The following is a 14,962-nucleotide window of genomic DNA, read 5'->3' on the forward strand; positions in this document are numbered from 1 at the left end:
CCTATACAGGTAGCCTAGTCCATTATGGTCTCTTAGAAGCACTTATTCATGGAGGAAAGGTCTCTCTCTGTCCACAGGTCCACTCTTGGGGCTTACTCAAAATGTGTAGTGTGAGATAAATGTGAGTAAAAGGTTCCCAAGATTTGTTGGCACTGTACACATTTTTCCTAACTTGAAACTTTCCTCTTTTTGATAACAGGAGAAGCACTTTTAATCTCTAGAAGTAAAGCAAAGCAAGGCATATTTCAAGCAGTTGGGATTGTTTACGATTTGAGGTTTTCCTTTTAATGTGAAGGATCTGCCAGTGAACATTCGTTTACATGGCAGGAGAAGTGGCCAGGGACTTATTCTTTCTTTTATAAAGGAAATAAAAACGCTTAAGGGAGAGCTTCCTACGATCTCAGGCTTCCAGCAACCCTTGAGCTTTCTCTAACGACACACATTTGTTCCCAGGTGCTGAGAGATGGGTTTTTGCTCTGATTTATGGCAATAAACCTAAGAGGTCCTGCCACCTGCGATTCTCCTCTGAGAGAAACAGGAGTATCATGACATGCTTCTTCATCCTTCACCGAGGGACTGTGCTGTGAGAAAGCATCCTCTCCACAAGACAGCTAAAGACCAAGGTCAGTCACTGGAGGAATGCAAGAAAATGTTAGAAAACAGAAAATAACCAAAAAAATTGAATTGCTCTAGAAAGACACATGCTACCAAAACTGACTCAAAAAGACTCAGACAATCTGAAAGGACCTGTAATAGGTGAAGAGAGTGAATTAGTAACCAAAAACTACCCACAAAGAAAAGCCTGGGTCCAGATGGCCTCACTGCTTAATGACACCAAACATTTAGGAGTAATTTTACCAATTCTACACAGACTCTTCCAAAAATCAGGAGAGGGAACACTTCTTAGTGATTCCACGAAGCTGCTGTCACCCTGATACGCAAACCAGATGAGGGCATCACAGAAAAGAAAACCCCAGAACAACATCTACTGTGACATGAACATCAACTCAACAGACTCCTAGCAAACTGGACCCAGTTACATGTAAAAAGAATTACACGTCACGATGAAGTAACGCTGATCCCAGGAATGCAAGGCTGGTTTAACACCTGAAAGTTGATTTAATGTAATACATCATATCAATAGAATAAAAGACAAAAAAACCCACATTATTTCAAAGGAACAGAAAAAGCACTTGACAAAATCCAATACCCTTGTGTGTGTGAGGTTAGGGAGGAGGCTGGACCCCTCTTAGCTGATCCTTATTAGGATACTAAAGTGTATGAGGTTTCTTTTTGAGGTGATGAAAATACTCTAAAACTGACCGTGGTGATGGTTGCACATATCTATGAATATACTGAAAACCAGTGAATTGCACACTTTAAGTGAGTGAATTGTTTACTATGTGAATTATACCCCAATAAAGCTGTTATTAAAAATAACAAAAGTTAGCTAGACCAAGAGGCGCATGGCGGTTGTCCCTCTGACACAGTTTCTGCTCTCCAGTTTGCAACAGTCCCCACCACTCCCTATTGCTCCCTGCCACTAAAGCTAAGCATCAGGTGCTATTTAGCACAACAGTCCCAGGTATGTTCCCCACACGCACTTTTCCCTTTTACTTTACACCTGTCCCATCCCAGAGGCAAGTGATTTGTGACCCTTGTGTCAAGACAGTCATGGGATGCAAAAAGTCAGAGAAGCAGACCCTTAGGACGTTATGGGTGAAAAAGCCCTGCAGAGTGAGGTGACATGCTCTTGATTTCCGGCTATGCCACAAACTCATTGCACACCCATGAGGCAGGCACCCTGGTGGTGTTGCTGAGAGGAGGTGTGGGGTGAGGTCTCTGTGAAGGTTAACTCTGATTTTAGCCTTCCCTGGTGTGAGGATGCCTGTTCTAGCCCACGAGGGCTCCCCTGCAGGAGCGAGGCAGTGCCGAAGCCGTCAGGATTGCAGGACGTGCGTGATCAGGGCAAGGCCCCACCCTGCCCCTGCTGCGCCTCCAAGTCCCACCACATGCCAGGCACTGAATCAACCCGGCTCTTCTGAGGCTGGGAGAAAGTCTCGTTTGGGCTGTTACAATTGTAACGCTCCTCAAACACCTGGCAACCAGGCTTTCAACAAAGGGGGAGCGGGTCCAGAGCAACAGCATGGCCGCAGCTTCACGACACCACTCCGTGCGCTGCTGCATCTCTGTCCTTGGCTGCCGGTGCTGACGACTCAGGGCAGGGGCGGGACTCAGTCAGCAGGAAGTGTCCCTTTAAAGGAAGCTCCCTGTCTTGATTGCTTAACTACTCGCTGTGCAGATAAGCAGACACTCGGGATACCCGTGTTTGTTTTTACTCTTCGTACTCTTTGCTATAACTAAGGGGCTATTTTTAAAAAACAGAAAGATTTAAACCTAAATGCTCTGCAAGGAAAGAATGGGTAAGTACAAATGACTGAATAAAAATAATCAGCCAGCCTACATAGCAACGTGGGGAAAAGAAACTTAGGATAAAATCATTGAAAAAGTGGAATGCTAAAGTCTTGCCCGCATGGGCACAGCTAAGTCCATACCCACACGGGCACGGTTAAGGCCACATCCACAAGGGCATGGCTAAGTCCATATTTGCTAGAATAGGGAAAGGGTCAAGAAAGGACGGGGAAAATACAAGGAGCTGGCACATCTTATAAAAGGATGGTCTTCATGGTTGCTATAGCGGTGCTTATGTAGTAATGTTTTAATCTTAATTAAAAGATTGATTGAAAGGCAACCACGAGCTAATTAACAGTGTGGGTAGTTTGTGGAGATGGAATAAAAATCACAAAGCCGGCACGCAAACAACTAAAGTTCACAAGCAATGAATCAGAGAGTCTAAAGACCTGCACCTGACACGATTAAGTCCAGCTTTTTGAACCATGAACCCCACGGCCGCCAGGTTCAGGCACGAGGGGGGCGGGGCCAGCACTCACCGTGGCGATGCCCCTGGCCTCCTGGTAGGCCACCTGGACGACGTCTGCAGTGCTGGTGTTGAGGAAGAAGTAGCCGGAGCCTTCTCTGATGTGCAGCTCGGCCTGCGAGAGGGGGTCAGGCTGGGCGTCGGGCGAGGGCCCTGACCCCGGGGGCACGCCGGGCAGCGCGGTGCGGGGGAAGCAGCTGTACCTGCACATCGGGGTGGTTGTAGATGGTCACCTCTTCGGGACTCACCCTCACGTCCTCCACCAGGATGAGCTCTAGGGAGGCTGACACAGGCACGAGAGGGTCGTGCTGCAAGGGCAAGGCCAGCGCTGTCAGGTCCAGGAGGCACGGGGCCAACCCCAGGCCAGCCCGCGGGCCTCCCCCTGGGAACAGCAGGATGCAGGCCCCAAGGGGCTCACCACATTGGGGACACAGCCCCAGTGAAACCCCCGGGCTTCAAGCCCAGCTGGGAGGCCACATCCCTTTGCAGCATCTGTAATCCTGCCCGAGTGAGAGCTCCCCCGCCTGCCAGGGCCCACATGCTGGGCGATTCACACACATCCCGGGAACGTGGGGGGCACACAGCCGACGAGCTGCGGTGCTGTGCGCAGGGACGGGGCGTGGCAAATAGCGAGGCCCTGACCAGCCTGGTGCGGGGGGCCTTGGGGGCGGTGTCAGGGGGGGCTGACAGGAGAATGCACATGGCCCTCACTCCTTGCACAGACTTTTGAGTATGCTTCCTGCCAGTGTCACTGGAGGGAGATGGCTGGACCAGCCCGGGCTCTGACCCACCCATAGTTTCACATATCCTACTCTGTGCGAGCAGGCCCTGGGGACAGCAGCTGCCCTTGGGGAGATGATGCAAATTTAACCTAATGAAGCCTTAGAAAGATAATGTGATTGCCTGAGAGAAGGCATCAGAGCCAGGCGGTGTGCAGGTTATGAGGGTGGATAGCTCTCGGGAGGCCCCGCGGTGAGCAGAGACCCAAGCAGTGAAGCATCAAGGCAGAGAGCGGGTGCAGTGGGCGCAGCGGCCCTGCCAGGAGCTGCTAGGCATTTGCGTCCCAGGGAGGAGGCTGGTGCGGCCCCCACAGCCAAGGGGTCTGTGGTGAGACAACTGAGGGCCCAGGGGGACAGGGACAGGGACACGGACAGGCTGCAGGCCAGCCTCCTCAGTGCTGCTCCCATGGGGGTCATGACCTCTTCCACAGCTTCCCCTACTCCCCACTACCCAGGAGACAGTTCGAGCTCCTCCTCCTGCCACTTAGGGTGCCCTGGAATGTGGCCCCACCTGCCTTCTCCAGCCGGTATCTGCTGCCTCCACCACCCAAAACATAAGTTGAATGTCCCGCAACGAGGGGGTGTGTGTTGTCCAGGCAGGACCATTCTTGGGGAACTCTCCCCACTGCCAGCTCAGGTGCACCCATCTGCCACCCACCGCCTCCACCTGGGGCCCCTGGGAGATGCTGCTGGGGATGCGTGGTCCAGCAGGCGGTGGTCCATGCGCACAGACAACAGTGTGCATGTGGGGGTAAGTCATGGCTCCCTGTGCCATGACAGCAGGGAGCACGAGGGGCTCTAGACCTGGGGAGAGGCCACTGCTCTGCACCCAGGTTCAGGGAACGCTCCACAGAGGGGCCAACACTGTCACTTGAATCAGAAGGACAGGGGACCACGGGGGGAAGTGGGTGGGGCCGGCATTCCAGGCACTGGGAACTGCTGGTTCAAAGGCCTGGTGGCCTGAACCACCTGGGCACGCCCAGTGGGGTCTGTCAGTCAGGGCTGCGAGGAGAGGAAGCTGGACAGGCAAGCCCTGGTTGACAATGAAGGAGGCTTCAGTCTGAAGGTCCGAGGGCTCCCAAAGGCGTGTGCCGGCGCCGAGAGGTGGCGGGCCCCTCTGCCTTTTCACTGGATCTCCCGCCATCGGCTGAGTGCAGGCTGTGTGGGTGGGGAGTCTGGCGGCAGGGAGGCCAACATGGAGCCCGCCCATTCAGGTGGGCCCACCATGCCCAGCTCAGGGAGCTGGGTAATGAGCTGAGGGGTGCGGCCAGTAGGGGTAAGGACCCGGGGACCTGGGCAGAGGGCGGGCAGCAGGTGTCCCCGCTGCGGTGGGCCCTGGAGGTACCGGCTGCTTCACTCCCACTGCGCTGAGGTGGGACTGCTGGTAGCCAGTCGCCGTGGCAGAGACGGCCGTGGTCCCCGATGCCTCGTGAACTGAAATGGCCTGCAAACCTGAGCACAGGAAGAGACACCGATTTTGGATTTCAGTCCCACTGCTGCCTGTGAAGCCCCTCCCTCTGACTCACTTTTAAATCTCCCAGTCCTACAAACAGATAACCGAGTTTGTTTAAACTGTAGGCACTCTAAGAGCCTCATGGCCCTGAGCAGGCTCCGACGAGCAGCTCAGAGGAGCTGGAGGACAGGGACTCTACTCTTGGCTGTTGAGGGGCGTGAGACGGCAGCGTGGCTCCGAGCGGCCAGGTCTGACCTCTGTGCATCCGGGAACTGAGACGTACCTGTGACGGGCCCCGAGCCTCTTTCCCCATCTCCGAAACAGAGACAGCAGTTCCCACCTCCCAGACGGTCCGGGCGGGACTAAAGGAGCGTGGTGAGCTCATGAGACTCCCTGTTGTATCTTGGATAAAGATGGGTCCCAGGCAGGAGCCCCCAGCTCCCCGCACCCCTCCTGTCATCTGGGCTGTCACTGTTCCCCGTTGTCCCACCTGGGGCCGGCGGGCTCACCATGCAACTTCTTCTGGCCGCTCCCGTCGTCCCGGGACACGAACTGCATGGGCAGGTCCAGCTCGATGCTGGCCAGCAACGGCCTGGTGGACTCCCACTGGACGCTCAGAGAGCTGAAGTTGTCAAACGTTCGGCCCTGCTGGTCATAGGCAGCCAGGTCCAGCAGAGGGTTGCGGTGGCTGGAGACCGGCACCTGCAAGAAGCCGAAGTAAGAAGCCATGGCCGTGCTCAGGACAGGACACAGCCACTCCTGACCACAGGCTGCACCCCAAACCTGGCCGGCAGTCTTCTGGGCTCACGGGGGTCCTGGTGAGGGAGTGGGGGTGAGTCACTAATGGATCCTCACAACAGGTGCCCCATGGCCCTGTCCCACCTGGCTACGTACTCCAGCCTGTGGCCCTTGATGGGGACAAGTATGCAATGTGCAAAATGGTGCTTTTGAAGGAAAAAAAAACAGCAAGAGAGAAAGCTTCCTGTGCGTTCCCCTGCATGGGTCTATGAGCAGTCAGCACAATGTGCAGTTTGCCTTGGCGATGTCTGGAGGCATTTCTGGTTGTCACAACTGCCGGGGGAGCAATTGGCATCTGGTGGGTAGAAGTCAGAGTACACTGAGCACCCCACAATGCATAGAGGGACCCAGGAGAAGGCAGGGTTGAGCCCCAAACATCAATAGTGCAGAGGCTGGGAGACCCTGTCCCAGAGCCCCTACCCCAGCCGGCGCTGTCCTTCCCCCACGTCCTGCCTGCCCCACAGTTGCAGCCCTCCAGGATGTCCCCTCGAGTGGTTTAACAGGAATGCCAATTACAACCCCCAGATGTCCCAGAGCCACTAGGTTTGCAAAGCTGCTTTCAGAGCCCAGTTCTCACCTAATCCTTAAACACCCAGCGATGTGGGAGCTGTCACCACATATTAGGGGGGAGGAAGCAGAGTCCCAGGGAAGGGAAGGAGCGAATCAAAGCCGACTGGGCGGCAGCCGCGTGGCGCCCCCACTGTCAGGATTCCATTCCAAACCCCGAATTCCTGCTTCTCTTCCATTACCTCCCGCTCCCTGAGCAACCGCGCCCTCAGAACCATGTGACCGGGGCCTCACTCCTCCCAGATGCTGGTTCGTCCCCTCCCTCCCTGCTCGAATGGCCTGGGGCAGGTGGGGTGGGCAGCAAAGCAGGGACCCTGAACGCAAAGACATCCAGGTCCCACAGCCTGGACTCGACCCAGCGCTGCCTCTTCCCACCCAGGAGAGCTGCTGAGTTCCCAGAGCCTCAGTTTCTCCATCTGTGAAGTGGGAATCGACAGAACCCCCCCTTCCAGGACTGTTTTATATAAAGGAAGAGCCTGGCTCATTGCATCTATGCACAAGCAGGAAATGGCTGTCATTAGGAACAGTCACAGATGCGCCCAGTTCTCCATCAGCCACGGGTCCAGAAAGAAGGACAATACCGCCCCTGAGGTTAGGAGTGACCATGTCACTTGCTTTGGCCAGCGAAATGTGACAAGTGACTTGAGACAATCCTAAAGGAAGCTTTAACAGTCAGAATATGACCTGCCATGCTCGCCCTTCTCCCCACGGTGGCACCTGGCCACGTTCCACTGGGCAGCTGCTCCACCACCTAAGCCTTGGAAGGAAGATAAGAATGACGTGGAGCAGGGACCCAGCCCACCCTCGACGCAGGGCAGCGTGAGCAAGAAGTGAAGCCGTGCTGCACGGGGGCACCAGGCCTTGGGGTGGTTTTTACTGCAGCCCAGCCTCACCTGTCCCGATGGACGCAGTCCCCCGACTCCCTGCCCCCACCAGGAGGGCTCCTCCCCAGGCCCGTCCAGCTCTCTCGCCTCCAGCGAATGCTGGACCGAAGCCCACTGCAAACGCTAAGCGCCGGGCAGCACAATCACCCGGAGACTCACAGGGTTTTATCATTATTCTGACGTGAGCTGGGAGCTGTAACTTTGGGCAGTGACAGCAACGGGCGTATTCTGGACGCCCCACTCGTTCCCCCAGATGCAACCCCTGGTGGAAGACCAACGCTCTGCCCTTCCTCCCGCTCTTCCAGGGAAGGACATTAACGCTGTGCGTCGAGCAAGCTCGCAAGCTGACTGGATCCTTCCCATGGCCATCTGAGGCAACAACATTATCCCCAACTTAGAAATGGGGAGGCTAGGCTCAGAGACTTTAAGTAACTTGCCCATGGTCACATAGATTTAGGGGTGGAACTCTGCCGGTCTGATTTAAAGCCTGCAGGCCTCCGCTGACACTGTGCAGCCTCTCCCTGGCACACGAGTCAGGTGGAGCTCAAGCTCTGGCTGATCAATCTCCTGGTACAACTGGTGCTCAGCCATGGCGAGCTGGACATCAGATGGCCTGCCTGGGGACCAGGGTCAGGCTGGAATGTGGTTCTACTTTGTCACTCCGACCAGTCAGCTCCACTCTGGTGTCTGGCCTTGCTAATAATTTACTCTGCAGACATGTCTTGGGCAGCCTCTGGTTTGGGTGAGGTATAAAATTAAATTGGTCCTGCCCCCAGGGTACTCGGCAGGGATGTCTCCCTTAAGGTCCCCTGGTGAGACCCTAAATCGCAGGGGCCAAGCCTGACCGGCTCGGGCTCTGGAACCCCAGGACTGACGATCACATGGCAATTCTGTGTTCCAGGTCCACTATTTCCTGGTGAGCGAGACCTACGACACACGCAAGGCAACTCAGAGCCGTGCTCTGCCGCCCAACGGTCCTCTCTCAGTCCAGAGATGCCCTGGGCTGATGCCGAGGTCACAGCTAACAGACGGCCAGTCCGGGAGTCCAAGGACAGGGAAGATGCACATTGATCTGATTGGTTTTTTTCTCTGGAAACGAGAAGGTTTGGCCGGCCTGGGGTTGAACGGGCTGGAGCTGAGTCTGAAGGGGCACCCGCTCTCCAGGTCTGCACACCACCACCCCTCCCTGCCCCCTTTCTTCAGCAGCACCTCCCTTGGCTTCTCCAGGCATTTGAGCCTGCCAGAGTCAAGGGCAGGGGGCAGGGGCACCGGTGCGTTCATTCACACGCTCACTCGTCCATCACACTGACTGAGCCCCTAGCTCGAGCCATTCTGCCCTAGAGACTCACAAAGGAGAGAATAAACAGGTACATTCTGGGGTGTTGGGTCATGTTAACTGCTTGGGGTTGGGGGGTGGGGACCCGGAACACAGAATGTTGAGGGGGGTGAAGCTTTAGCAGAGGTCTGAAGGCTGGGGGAGGCCCCACATCTGAAGAAGGAAATGAACGGGGCAAAGGAGGGAGGCGGAGGGCTGTGGGGGGAATTCAAGCCAGAGGTGACAGCATGTCCAAGGTCCAGGCAGGCGGTGTGGGGTGTGCTCGTGCAGACAGGGCGTCCAGCACGGAGGGAGCGGGTGGAAGGGACGGAGAGCAGGCAACACGGGGCCCTGCAGGTCAGGGGGCTCACGCTTTTCCTCTGGGGCAATGGGAACCTCTGGCGGGGCGCTAAGCAGAGAGTACCATAAAAGGCCTAACAGGTACCAGTCTGAACAGCTCATGTCCACATGTATCCTCTGCAACTATAGGAGGCCACTGTCACCCCACTGTCACTCTAGCAGGCCACTGTCACTCTACGAGGCCACTGTCACTCTAGCAGGCCACTGTCACCCCACTGTCAGTCACTCAAAGTAGGCCAGCTGCACAGCAGGCAGGACTCGGACCCGTCAGTCCCTAACCCGGGGCCCACGGACGTGAATGGTTCTCCGGCCCCCGGCCTCACAAACGGTAGACTGAGCAGGCCGGGTTTTCCAGACTCCAGACTTAGTACGATTTTATTCCTTCTCGAGGGATAATTTGCTAAATACATAAAAGTGATTTAAAATGTAAAACTTTCAGGACGTTCATCTCAATGGCCCCAAGTCAAGGGAAAAAGCCTTTTGCTCTGGGCTCCCAGTTGCGGGCGCCCGTCAGGAGGGAGCACAGGTGGAGGCTCCCGGCCCGGTCCCTGTGGGGTAGGAGGCTGACGATGCCGTGGAGGCCCCAGCCTGATGGGACCAGAGTGGGGGCCGTGGAGGGACCATGCGCCGTCTCACAGCTCAGAGCCCAGCAAGCCCAGAGAGAAGGCAGCGCCCCGCGACCGCCACGGCAGCAGGAGGACCAGCGGAACGAAACCCACAGGGGACGTGGAGGAGGCAGGCAGTCACGTGCTGGACTGCGGAATGTTCTGGGGTCCCCTAATGCCTCAAAGAGAGGCATTTCACCAAACACAAAGTCCTTCCTGCCCTCCTCCGCCATGGGAGCCAGCTCCCAAACCTCCCTGCCAGGCGGGGGAGGGGCACTCACGGAGCGGCCCGGGGGTACTGTGGAGAGGAAAGAGGCTCCACCCCAGAGACGCTCAGAGACGCAAGGCCCTCGGGGCCACCAGGATGGAGTGCAGCTGGACACGCCTGGGGGCTGACCACAGGGCTGGGGCTGGGAGAAGAGAAGCAGCCACAGGGGCCGAGGAGGCATGAACTTGGAGCTGGGCAGACGGAGCTTCTGCCTTTGGGACGCTGCCCACCTCCGAGCCCCATGGCAAACCTGTGAATGGGTGCAGTGACCCTGGCCTTGCCGATGGTCCCTGTGACAGGGGAACGAGGCACACAGTTCCCCGCACACAAGTGTTCTGACCACTGGGTGGGCAGCAGGGACACAGGGATGCAGGGACCCGGTCTTGCCTCAGGGCCTTTGCACTTGCTGTTCTTCCTCCCCAGGGTACCCTTGCCTCAGTTCTTCTCAGCCAGCATCTCCTGACCACAGGGGCCTGAAGTGGAACGTGCCCTCCTCACAGAGGCCCTTCTGGGCCCCATCTGAAGTGGCCTCCACCGGTAGGGCCTCCACTCTATTTCACTTCCTCCATGGTGCTCCCCACCCTGTCTATTTGCGGGCCTCCTGGTCTCCTGTCACCTCACCATCTGTTCTGAGTACTCTATTCCAGAACCCAGTACTGTGCCTGGCACAGAGGAGGTGCTCAGCAATCTGTGGTGGAGAAAAGTTCTCGGCTCTGCTCTGAGAGGGGCTGGGGCTGGGCCGGCCAGAAGGGTGCTCATCACCCTGACTCAAACAGGAGGCTTCCAATCCTCCACGATCAGTCATCTGGGCTCCAAGTGTCCTACGGGCGGAGGGTTGGACTGGCCACCAGGCCAGGGACCAGACCTGTGGGTTTCACCTACATCCCGCTGTCAGAGAAACCCCAAGCAACATTCTTCCCTCCCCACAGTGACGTTGGAAACACAGCCCCTGACCCACAGCGCGGAGCACGCTGCCGCCGGTGCCTCTCCTCCGTGGCCCTGCTCCGACCATGCGCTGTCCGCAGACAACAAGCCCCCACAGCAACACCCTCCATCCAGGAGTAAACGAGGGGACTGTTACAGACTGCCAAGGGCACGCCGAGATGGGCAGCCAAGGTGGGGGGCCGGCGGGGCTCTGCTTCCACCAGCACCGCCAGCAGCTGCGACCCTGGTGGGTCTCCTCACCTCTCCAGGTCTCAGGTCCCCAGACGTCAAACTCAGAGGGAAGCACCCAGCATGCAGGGCCGGCTGATCGCACACATCAGGGTGCAGCAGCGAGCTGCCGCCGGCCCCATGCTCCGTCGCCCTCCCCCAGAGCCGCCCACTCACCACCTGCTTGTTCTGCTGCAGCAGCGGGCACGACAGGTCCAGCTGGGGGCTGGCGTAGACGGGCGTGAGCGTGAGCCTAGAGGGCGGGGCGCAGACGAACTTCACCACGGCGGGCTCCAGCGCCGGGAAGGGGTTGGTGACGCTGGGCTTGTTCCCCACCGAGAGGGCGATGACCTGGAGGAGCCAAAGGAACAGTCAGACCCCCCGAGTTTGAGGCCCTGCTCCACCCGGCTCCCTCGGACTCAGTTTGCTCTTCTGTAGAAGGAGAATGTGACCCCTGCATCACGAGGGGTCACAGAGGCCCTGTGACACACGCATGGCAGAGGGCTCCCTCAGCATCAGCCAGAACCTGTGCCTGCTCCTTGGCCCAGGGCAGGCCGTGTGGCTTCCCGGGACCCTGTGACAACCCCATGGCTGCAGCAGCAAATTCACCAGCCTCCGGTTCTTACATGAGGAATTCACACGGACTTGAAAACACTCCTCACCATGAGGCGCAGGTGTGGGAGAGTGTGTGCTGCTGGGCTGAGACCCCCGGAGATGGGCCAGGAAGGGGACCAGGGAGGGTGAGGCCCGCGCAGCGGGCTCTCTGCAAGCTCAGCGGGCTGCGCTGCGGCAGAGATGCAAGTTCAAGTGCAAGAGACAGGAGGGAGATTTTCAGTTGTTTGTAGAGCTGGGACCTCAGAAAGCAAGTCCAGCCCCTCGCTGGACGAGCACCACGGCTCCTGGCCCATCCTGAGGGAGGACCCCAGCCCCTCAACGATGCCCACTTTCTGTCAGACGGGAGGGTCTGGCCCAGCAGCCCCTTACCCTTCCTGACCATGAGGCAGCTTCCTTGCCGCCCTGCGGACTCTCTGCCTCCACCTGACGCTGGGGACCTGAGGCACAGAGCACCGGGCGGGACGCACCCTGGAGGCAAGCCTGCTCGGGGTCCAGCTCCTCCAGCCCACTGGGGACACAGATGACCGAATCAAGCCAGGGACAAGAAATGTCTCTAACTTAATTCCTAAGTTTATTCTAATCATGGCATACTGGCTATTATGTGTTTTTCCTGTTTTTTTCAAAAAACAAAGCCAGTGGGCCCTTCACTGTGCATCTTTCCTGCTCACATCAAGACAGTCTCAGGGTGGCCGGCTGCCGAGGGCGCCCTGGGCAGTGTGCGGGTGTGTTTCAACATCAGCCGATACTTTTTGCGTTATTACATAAGCAGGGAGATTCTTCGCCTCCCCAAACCCACGGTGTCCTCCTGTCTTTCCTGATTCTTGCCGTCCTCCCACCGTGCTTTCGGCTCCCAGCTCCGGGACACCCGAGGGCAAGGGCTATGTCCTTGCCAGAGGTGAAATGAGCGCTCAGCCCGCCTCGGGAGAGCCGCACGGGGACCCTATGGCCCGCCTCGCACTGTGCAGGACCCCAGCCCCACGGGAAGCCAGGTCACAGACGTGTTTTGTTCGGTCCACTCAGTCTCCTCATTTCTTGGTTTTCAGCATCAAAAAAAATAAATAAATAAAAAATCAAGAGATTTCACAGAAAAAAACTACTGGGATTCCCAGCTTATCCTGAAACAACAAAAACATTTGCCAAACCTGGGCCTGTGGTGTCACTCACTTAGGATACTCGCCTGACCGTGGAGCCATCTGACTTTGTGACCCCTGATCCCGTCCCACCCCGGATCTGGCAGTGGGCAGTGCCGAAGCCTGGAGAGAGAAGCAGTCACCCCGGAATGGAAAGGGAGCCAGGACAGGCGAGCTCTATTGAAGCCAGTGTGCATGGGGGGTTCCAAATGCCACCCTGTCAACCTGCCTGTACTCATTTAGTCACTCCACCTCACCGAGCTCCAGTCTGCCTGTCTGTGAGAGGGGTACACCCTCTTACCTGCTCCCCCAAGGCCCGGCAGGTCACCAGGATCCAGTGTTGCTGGTAATTCCGGGAGGCAGGGGGCCCGAAGAGAGCCAGGCTGATGCTGTCCATGTCCTCGGAGGTGACGTTCCGAAAGAACTTGGAAGGCTCGAGGACCCAGGGTCTCGGACCTCCTTCAAAAAGCATCTCCTTTGAGGAGCCCAGGGTAACCAAGGCAACAGAGGAGGGGTCCACAGCCTGTGGGAGAAAAAAGAGCCAGTGTTCCTCCAGCAGGCCTGTGCCAGGGCCTCGCCCATCCGGGGATCAGCCCCCGAGGTCAGGGAAGCCCCGCTCCTCTTTGGAACTCAGTCTGCCCACCTGCAACACCCCAGAGCCGTCGTCAAGACCCACAGGTGTGAGGGCGCTGCGGGAGGAATCCTGTCCCTGCTCTCTGACACACTGCCAGGTGCGTGCGTGCGTGCGTGCGTGTGTAAACTGACCTGCCTCTCGTAAAACAATCTGGGAAGACCCCCGAAAATACCCACAGTCCTTGAACCCGAGAACTCCCCAGCTGGGATGGCACCTAAGGGCAGAGCAGGGAGGAGCGTAACAAGCGCACGCACAGAGAGGCGTGCACCACACTGTCGCTTACTGCAGCATACCACCGCCACGCCTGAAACCCTCCCGAAGTGGGTAGGCAAGCATGGTGCGGCCGGACAGGGGGCCTGACGCGGGTCCCTGAGCAGGATTTACAAAGAGTTGGATACCAACCTGACCCCAGAGTTTGATCACAATCATGTTGTTTTAAAAAACATAAAACGATCCTAAAAAAAACTAGGCCAGGCGACGGAGGGCAGCAGACTGCGTGTCCTGACAGCTGTAACTACTGGACGTCTCGGCACTCTACTCCCCGGGCCACCCGCACTCTCTCCGCGGCGTGTGTGGGCTCTGGGCTAGCCTTTCTGCTGGGGGTTCCAACCCCTAGAACGGGCCTGGAACACAGCAGGGGCTCGGGCATCACTTGTCTAAGGAAAGAGGGAATGTCCAGTCCCAAAAGTGCCGACAAACGGAGAATGAATTAAAGTCACCTTTTACAGAAAGCCCAGGGCACCTCTCATGCACACAGGCAGTACTTGGCTCTGCGAAAAAGGCCGTCATTCCCCCAGCAGCGAGGCAGGGACAGCACCTCCAGGGAGACGCGACTTGCTCCATACAAGGACACCTCCGTCCACAGACACAGTAGAGTGCAAAGGAGAAGGGGGTCCAGGGACCAGTGGTGGTGTAGTGGTTAAGTTTGCATGCTCTGCTTTTGCGGCCCAGGGTTTGTGGCCAGATCCCAGGTGTGGACCTACACACTGCTCACCAGGCCATGTTGTGGTGGTGTCCCACACACAAAATAGAGGAAGATTGCTCAAGGCCAATCTTCCTCACCAGAAAAAAAAGAAGAAAAAGAAAGGGATCCCTCTGAGGGGTCCTGCAGCCCTGCTCCTGGCTCCCTGCCAGGCCTGGCTGATCTCCCACTCTTGCAGGCCCCCTGAGGTTACCACCACTTCCTGACTGGTCAACCTGCTGCCCTGTGAGGCCCTCCACAAGCCGCCAGATGCCCTTCCCAGAAAGGATGTAACCACGTCCCCTCACTAAACCATCCCACAGCGCCTGCAGCCCTCGGAAGAGCGGCTGGGCAGCATGCCCTGGGACCCGGCTCTCCCAACCCTGCCTCGCGAGCTCAGCTCTCCCGAGCGCCCCCTGCAGACCACAGCTCGTCCTCCGGCGCCACACCCTCCAGTCCCGCCTCACAGAGGCTGCTCGGCTGCCCTGTCCGCCACCCCTTCC

At 57.5% G+C, this 14,962-nt stretch overlaps 1 protein-coding gene across 2 annotated transcripts in view; it reads right to left on the reverse strand.

Moving 5' to 3' along the window:
- The window catches only part of NUP210 (nucleoporin 210), a 110,388-nt gene that overhangs the window by 37,377 nt on the left and 58,049 nt on the right, over positions 1-14,962 (reverse strand). For both annotated transcript variants that reach the window (XM_023619888.2, XM_070238415.1), the window contains 6 exons: positions 13,166-13,387; positions 11,297-11,470; positions 5,680-5,872; positions 5,063-5,169; positions 3,142-3,246; positions 2,952-3,053 (listed from right to left, as the gene is read on the reverse strand). In XM_023619888.2, the coding sequence (XP_023475656.2) occupies positions 2,952-3,053; positions 3,142-3,246; positions 5,063-5,169; positions 5,680-5,872; positions 11,297-11,470; positions 13,166-13,387 (903 nt within the window). The remainder of the gene's footprint in view (positions 1-2,951; positions 3,054-3,141; positions 3,247-5,062; positions 5,170-5,679; positions 5,873-11,296; positions 11,471-13,165; positions 13,388-14,962) is intronic.

Source organism: Equus caballus, chromosome 16 (genome assembly GCF_041296265.1).
Source record: "Equus caballus isolate H_3958 breed thoroughbred chromosome 16, TB-T2T, whole genome shotgun sequence".
Taxonomy (NCBI): domain Eukaryota; kingdom Metazoa; phylum Chordata; class Mammalia; order Perissodactyla; family Equidae; genus Equus; species Equus caballus.